General features: G+C 29.4%; 1 protein-coding gene and 1 pseudogene across 1 annotated transcript; both read right to left on the bottom strand.

Moving 5' to 3' along the window:
• LOC25494614 (metalloendoproteinase 2-MMP-like) lies at nt 1–2,014 on the bottom strand (annotated as a pseudogene).
• Nucleotides 2,015–2,841: 827 nt separating this feature from the next.
• LOC11411133 (metalloendoproteinase 1) lies at nt 2,842–4,154 on the bottom strand. The gene has a single exon (XM_003613364.4). It carries the CDS (start codon nt 4,100–4,102, stop codon nt 2,975–2,977), a length of 1,128 nt encoding a protein of 375 aa, XP_003613412.3. The 5' UTR covers nt 4,103–4,154; the 3' UTR covers nt 2,842–2,974.
• Nucleotides 4,155–8,478: the final 4,324 nt, after the last annotated feature.

The raw sequence follows: 8,478 nt of genomic DNA, 5'->3' as shown, positions 1-8,478 counted from the left end.
CTAGGTCAAAAGTGCCACAAAAGCAAATCCAAGGAACAAAGAGGTAAGGAAACTGGATCCAAACATTGTGAAGCACCCACCATTGTCAGAGTTGGCATTGGAATAGATTTGTTGCATGGCTTGGTTATCTGAATATGTTATATCTGCAGCTTCCTTTGTTGTTGTAATGGCAATATGGCTGGATACATAACATACTCCTTATCAAAAGAGTGATCAAGTCCTAGAAGATGACCTATCTGATGCATTGCCGCCGTCTCCAAATCAAATTCTCCGTTCTGCCATGACCACATGTAGTTGTCAGTTGGCAACACCCAGTACTTTGAAGCAATCAGGCGTATGAAACCTGAATTCACATTTGAACCGAGTTTGATAACCGTGTCACCCACCACAACGTCATCAACCCCATCGATGTAGTTAATATTGTAGAATCCAATCTTAATGTTAGCATCATCGTATGATGTCGTCTCGCTAAAATTTAGGACCCTAGTGGTTTGCGACCATCGTGTGAAGGCATTTCTAAACACGTTGGTCATGTCGAGTGGGATTTGGCTCGCCAGAGCAAAAGCATAGGTAAGATATTCTTTTTCCTCAGTAAACCACTTGTTTAGTTTCGGAAACAACTTATCTGAAGCTGTACTCGAAATTCATATCAGGAAACATGCTTTCATTAGGGTGGCTTTGAGTTTTAATGATATTGATTATTGGGTTAATATGTATTTACCCCCCTTTAATTTAGGCGAGTTCCGGTTTACCCCCCTGTAAAAAAAAAAAGTTTAGATTCCAACCCTGTAAAATAAGATTCTTTGATTTTAGCCCCTGACCTATGTGACTCTGCAGAATTGCTGACGTGGCGAGCTGATGTGGCATGATGACTGTGCATAGCTGATTATGTGGCGTGATGATTGTATTATTATTTAATTTTATTACAATTATAAAAAAATATAGAAAATTTAATAAAAAATAATCTGAAAAAATTAAAAAATCTAGAAAATTTAAGAAAAAAATCACAAAAATAAAAAAAAAAATCTGGAAAAAGTTAAAAAAAAAAAAAATTCTGGAAAAAATTTATATATATCAAAATTTTCAAAAAATATAAAAAAACTCTGAATTAAATTAAAATTATAAAAAAATCGAAAATATAATATTATATAGTTATTTTGATTATGAAAATTTATTTCTAGAATTTTATTTTATTCGAAAATATAATCTAGATAAATAACAAGATACAATGGATTTTGATTGACACCGGTATATAAGTCATGTTATACTATTGAATAACAAGCCCTTAATTTCTATTCTTCATGATCTAATGTTATGTTTTTTTAATTATTGAAATATTTTCCAATATTTTTATTTTTTGTATAAAAAATAAAAAAAACAAACTTTATAATTTCGAAAGAAAAATTTGAACTTTTTTTTTAAAAAAAATAAAATGTATTTTCTTATTATATTCATGAATTTCGAAATATATTAAGTTCCTAAATTTTCCAGAAATATATATTTTTTTCTCATATTTTTAACTTTTTCCAGATTTTTTTATTATTTTTTCAAATTTTCTAGAACTTTTTAAATTTTTATTAATTTTTCCAAAACTTTTTCATTATTTTTCATTTTACCAGATTCTTTTTCATTTTATTAAAATTTTCAGATTATTTTTTATTTTATTAAATTTTCCAGAATTTTTTTAATTTGTTTAATCATATTTTTTATTTTAATTAATTTTTTCGTTTTATTTTTCTGAATATTTGTCATTTTTATTAATTTTTCCTGAATTTATTTAATTTTTTATGTTTTTTTCGTTTTTTATTATTTTTTTACCAGATTCCTTTTCATTTTTATTAAAATTTTCAGAATATTTTTTTATGTAGTTGTCAGTTGGCAACACCCAGTACTTTGAAGCAATCAGGCGTGTCAAACCTGAATTCACATTCGAACCGAGTTTGATAACCGTGTCACCCACCACAACATCATCAACCCCATCGATGTAATTAACATTGTAGAATCCAATCTTCATGTCAGCATCATCGTATGATGTTGTCTCGCTAAAATTTAGGACCCTAGTGGTTTGAGACCATCATGTGAAGGCATTTCTAAACACCTTGATCATGTCGAGTGGGATTTGGCTCGCCAGAGCAAAAGCATAGGTAAGATATTCTTTTTCCTTAGTAAACCACTTGTTTCCTTTCGGAAACAACTTATCTGAAGCTGTACTCGAAATTCATATCAGAAAACATGCTTTCATTAGGGTGATTTTGAGTTTTAATGATATTGATTATTTATCTCTATCTCTTTTTTAATTAATCATTCCCTCTCATCAAAATTATTTATTTTCATCAAAATACACTAAAATCACTATGTCACAAAAACTCATAGTCACCAAGAGATATTCCCAGGAATCCGAGGTTGACTCTAATTCTTTGTAACATCATTTATCTCCATAATTATAACTATTCGAATAAAATAATTTGTTAACTTCTAGTCCAAGGTATAGACGGACACTTCCATATTTGTGAAATCATTACTAAATGATGTTAATGATTGGGTAAGAAGCAGTGTTTATGGGATAGCATGTGAAATGGATTCTTGATCATCAAGAAGGTATAATAGATGAGTTTTTCTATCATATCCAAATTTACACTTGTTAAGAAAACTAAAATAGTAAATTTGTATTGAAACTTGTGCATTTTATATTAAATATAATACATTTTAATAAATAATTATTGTTTTTCAATAAAAAAATTACAATAAGTGCTTTTAATGGGTTGAACATGACAACATCAATTGTATTGTGTTTGATTGTAAAACTATTTCAACAACTTGACAAACCGAAGGCAAACAACATAACAAAAAGTAAAAATTTTATTTATCATTAAACCACAATACAAATATTTTTCCCAAATGTGTAATTGATTACACATTAATTATTTAACTTATGTAAAAAAGAGACTCTTAATCAAAGGATATAATTTAAATGCTAGTTCAACAGAGCCACAAAAGCAAATACAATGGACAAAGAGATTAAGAGGCTAGAACTAGACCCAAAAAGTTTAAAGCACCCACTACTATCATCTGAGTTTGCATTGGCTTTAGTAGAGCTGGAATAGAGTTTTTGGATTGCTAAGTTATCAGAATCTGTTATCTGCACATTCTTTTGATGTGATGGCAATATAGTTGGATACATGATAGACTTGTTATCAGAAGAATGTTCAAGTCCTAGCAGATGACCTATCTGATGCATCGCGGCCGTCTCCAAATCAAATCCTCTGTGCTCAGTTGGCAACGCCCAGTACTTTGTAGCGTCCAGAGTTATAAAACCCGACTTCACATTCGTTGAATCAAGTACGATAAAAGTGAAACCCACGGCAACATCGTTGATCCCATCATCGTCAGTTATATTGTAGAATCCAATCTTAATGTTAGCATCATCGTATGATTTCGTCTCTGTAAAATTTAAGACCCTAGTGGTGTTCGACCATTGTGTCAAGGCTGTTCTAAACACGTTGGTCATGTCGAGTGGGATTTTATTCCTGGGATCAAAACCGTAGGTAAGATTTTTCGTTCCCTTAGGAAACCATTGGTTTCCTTTCGGAAAAGATATATCATTGGTTAAGTTGTACTTCAAAATCCTATCAGGAACACCGCATCGTGGTAATGCTATATGTTGGAGAATTTCGCTGAGAGTATCTTGTTGGATATTGAAATATCGTTGGTAGGTCTTAAGGGCTAAGACTGTTTCTTGGTCTAGAGTGTTATTGAACGGCCCAGATTGTTCGAGGTAGCCGAAATCGGACAAATATTGTTTGATTTGATCTACACCTTTGTATTTTGGTAATTGTGATGGAAGGGACGGTTTGATATTTTTCAAGTTCTTGTCTTTTAAGTCCTCGACCAACTTCTTTATTTTCTTATCCCATATATAGTCAGCAGCTTCCGTTGTTTTCTTAATATACTCCAATGGTTTCGCAAATTGAGAGAGTGTAGGGAAAGAACTGGAAAGGGTTGTATTGACAATGATAAGAAGGAATAAGAAAAATTCAAATTGATATAATTTCATCATTTTGGTTAATGAACAAACATAACTGAGTGTATCTATTATATGCATAGATTGATCAAGTAATCCCACTTGCCAATTTGATATGGGCTGCGCGGCTGCCATAACAAGAGTACCAAGTTTCAATTAGATGACTTTGACTTTTGGTGATATTTGTAACTTTGGTTTTTGGAGTTTTGCTTCAAATTGCTGAAGTAAGTTTCCTGTATACGAACCAAGTGAAAATGACCGGCGAGAAAATAAAACACTTCAATCAGTGCTTCGTTAAGAGTCAAATCAGGTAGTATTTTATATTAAAAGTTGTGTAATCAATGTATAAATTGTGTAATAAATGCATAAAAAGTTTCCTTTTTGCTTTAAAATATATTTATATTGGATGAAATTATGGTGAATTTAGCTAAAAACCATACAAAAAAGTATGAGTCAGTTTTCCTTATATTTAGGTGTTTTTTAGGTGCTTTTCATTATATTGACTATACTTTTGGTTTTGATTTTACGATATATATATTTTTTTAGTTTAAACTAAGTTGCAGATAAAGTAATTCATTAATTTTTGTATTTAGCGGTGAATTGAATAATAAGTTTTTATTTTTTATTATGTTTGGTTAGTTTGTTTATTGGATTTTGCCATGCTACCATGTTGTCGCATGAAGCCAAGAAGAACTGTAGCATCACGAGAAAGAAAAAGAATAATGCAGCGGCGGCAAACCTATAGAGAGAAGAAGTTTTAGATTCTTATGGCTTAGTTAGTTTTTGTTTTTGTTTTTTTTATTTATGGGTTTTTATAGATTGGTTGGTTTATCAATTCTTATGAAAAAGTTGTTTTGTTGTTGATTTTTATAATTGGTGATGTTTGTTGATCTCTACTGTTTACTTCAAAGAATATTGTGTATTCTTTTTTAGGGTAAAATTTATTAATAATCAAATCTTATATAAGATGAATAGAGATTGCCTGACATAAACTCAAAAACAAATGCGTCATATATCCGTTTGTTATACCTTTTTTATAAAATATATTCTTGTAGTGTAACATATTTTTGTTAAAAAAAATTTAACAAAGAAAATTTTAAGGAAAGCTTCAAATAAAAAATTGGTTTGAATAGTTTATCTTAAAATGTCATTCTAGATATTTTATCATTTTGTTATAATTTTTTTGGATACTAAAATTTTGAAAAAATCTCTAAAATAAAAGCTATTTCAAATGTCTTTTCATAAAAATCATTTTTGAAATATATTGTTTTGAAAAAATATTCGATTTTTACTATGTAAAATCTCGAACAATGAATATTTAGGTTGGTGAATGTTAAAATATCTTTTTTTAACTTATAACAAATGAATTTGAAATAACTTATACTATTTTTGAGTATATTTCCAAAAAATTTATTTTTAAAAATACAAAGGAAAATTTATTTTTTTAGAATCTTTATAACAAACGGGCCCATAGAGGCGAAACACTCAAAAGGAAAACAATAAAAACACCAACTAACTTTCTCAAACATCATCTCTCAGAAGAAAAAAAAAAAATTCCACAAACACCAATAAAAAAACTAGTCATAAGAAAATAAAGTAAACATCTAAATCAAATTCAAACCTCCACACTTCCCCGCAAAAGACATCTTTCACCGATCAACATAAAACCCTTCAAAAACTATCAAACCAATCAAAATCCATGAAAACATAACTTCAACTTCTCATCACCACCGCCAAGTACAATTAAACACCCGAAAAAGAAGAAAAAAAAAAAAGAAAAAACTTCTCGAAACACACCGCCGGGTTCCACCATTCGACCTCTGGTCCGTTGAAGAAGACTAGGTTCTATGACTTTTATTATTATTGCTTATAATGAAGGTTTAACCGGACTATGTTCCGTGATTTTTATTTTCACATATTGAAGGAAAATTTTCAACTAAAACTAGTTGTGTGTGATATTTATTCTCTGCGTTATTATTTTTCTCTAATCGATTATGGCTGATTGTCTGTTTAATTGCACATGCTAGTTGTATGCTACAGTAACAAAAATGAATCTATGGGTTAATGACTTAGTGAGTTTTGAATTTTTAAAATTTGATCTACTAGTTATGTTTAGATTTTTTTCTAGTCATACCTAAAAAAATTGATTACACCTTAAAATGATTAAAATAAAACAAATGATCATTGTATTATTCAATAAACTAAGTCTAGGTGAACTTAGTCTATGTAAATCATGTAAACTGGATTTACTATAGTGTATGTAAATTGAGTTTACGTACTTGTATGTACTATATTATAAACAATTCAATTCACGTAAACGGTAAACCTCATAAACTGAAGAAACGAATAAGTATACATAAACTCAGTTTACGTAAGTCATGCAAACTAAGTTGTTTTTAGTTTAACTTTCAAATAGCATTTATCGAAATGAAACTTATTAGTGTTTTATATGGGTTTTATACAATATATATTCCTAAACCATGTATTTGTGCTAAACCATGTATTTGTGACGTCGTGAGAATTTTTTCAAGCCTACGGTAGTGGGATGCATGATCTACGCTTTGAGTGATTTGCTTAACCGTTAGCAACCACTTGAGACCTCACAACCCCTCATCCATTCCATTGATGAGAATGAGAGTTAGTTCGTGGATAATTGAAATTTCAGGAACATTTTGATTGAGTACTGCAATTAGAGCCCACTCCTCTCCTTGATATATTGTAATCTTGCTTTGTAATTTCTAAACTATTCTATTAATTATTGCAATTATGTTTTCATTCATTTCTCTTATTTTTATTTGATTGGGGTTTCATCACTTATGGGATTAGAGGTCAGGGGTTTTAAAGTATGACAGACAATCCTAAAAGATGCGTCATAGTGACCAAACATGAAAAAAAAACATGTTTTTGACAATCAAGATATTTTTATTCCATTTACGTTTGACACTTTTGACTTCCTAGCACCAGATGTTGTTGATCTATATAGAGTTCAAATGGTCATGTATAACAATGTCACGTCTCCTAGATTCATGAATGTCGTGTTCACGAGGATTAGTTTTGCCTTCCTTAAAGATCTAATGGCGCAACTTATTGTTCGCTTGTCTTTTATTCATCTGTAATTAATCCTTGATATATATATATATATATATATATATATATATATATATTTCTATAAATTAATTATAAATATCTATAAATAAAAGCTACCATAAGTATAACAACCGGAAGCATTTATATTGATCATTCCTTTAAACAAACAAAAATAAGAATAAGGTGCTAATGCAAAAGCCACAATGGTAAAACAAAAAATAGAGAGCTAAGCAAAACCACAATAGAACCAATAAATATCAGAAGGAAAAAAGGCAATCCAAACATGGTGCTTAATGGCAGATCTCAAAACAACAAGAGAAACATCTGAAGTTTATAAAATCACCTTTAATTAATAAAGAGTCCAAACAAAGGAGGAGAGACATTCTTTGAAAAGTTAAATATTTTTTTGTCTCAATAAATATATCAATTTTTTCGTTTTAGTTCCTTTAATTTATTTTTTTCAACTTTTAGTCTTTATAAGATTTTCAATTTCCACTTTTGGTGCCAATTTTTAAGTCAATTCATGAGTAATATTTGTATTTTTTTTAATGAAATTATGCAGAAATGTGTAGAATATTGTAAAAATCTTTAAAAAAGTAGATTTTTTTTTAACAAAATATGAATTTAATATGGCTTTGGTACTATGTTGAAATCACAAGGATTAGGTAAAGAGAGAAAAGAGAATTAGATAACTAAGATTAAGGATAATGGGACTACTCGGCTATATATATATAAACATTCCAGGACATAATATATGTTTTTTGTTACAACACCAAAAAAAAAAAAAAAAAAAAAAATTTAGGCATGCCACAAATTACAACCAGCTACATATGTTTTGTGGTAGATGTGGTTTGAAAGCACAACATATGTGCCAAAATTTAAAGACATAATAATGCAGTTTCCTATTGATGACAAGCATATCAATTCAATAGAACAAGTATTGATCAATTTTTATTAGCAACAACCTCTAATTTCAACATATATCCATTTTTTTTATTCCTTGATGCAGTTATATATACAAAAAGCATGAGCTACATAGCAACTGAAATCTCTGATAAGTGTGATCCAATAGATATAGGATGTTGGACCAACTCTAATAGAACATAATAATCTTCAATGAATTATCTAATTACTAATTAGCTTAATTAATACCAAAGACATATTATTTAGTTAACATGACATGCCTTTTGTTCCTTGTAATTCAAAAGTACTTGTGTGGTTAATTGCCTTTAGTCAATAAAAGTAGGGTTTATTTGATAAAGCACTTGCAATTTATTGCACTTACACCTTTTTTCTATATTTGCAAAGCTCAAATTCTTAGTTTGTGAGTTTTTCAAAATCTAAGCACTGTGAATAGCATTGTTTCGAAA

This window comes from Medicago truncatula, chromosome 5 (assembly GCF_003473485.1).
Source record: "Medicago truncatula cultivar Jemalong A17 chromosome 5, MtrunA17r5.0-ANR, whole genome shotgun sequence".
Taxonomy (NCBI): Eukaryota; Viridiplantae; Streptophyta; class Magnoliopsida; order Fabales; family Fabaceae; genus Medicago; species Medicago truncatula.
The sequence above is the reverse complement of the archived record's forward strand: the minus strand, read 5'-3'. Positions and strand labels throughout refer to the sequence as shown.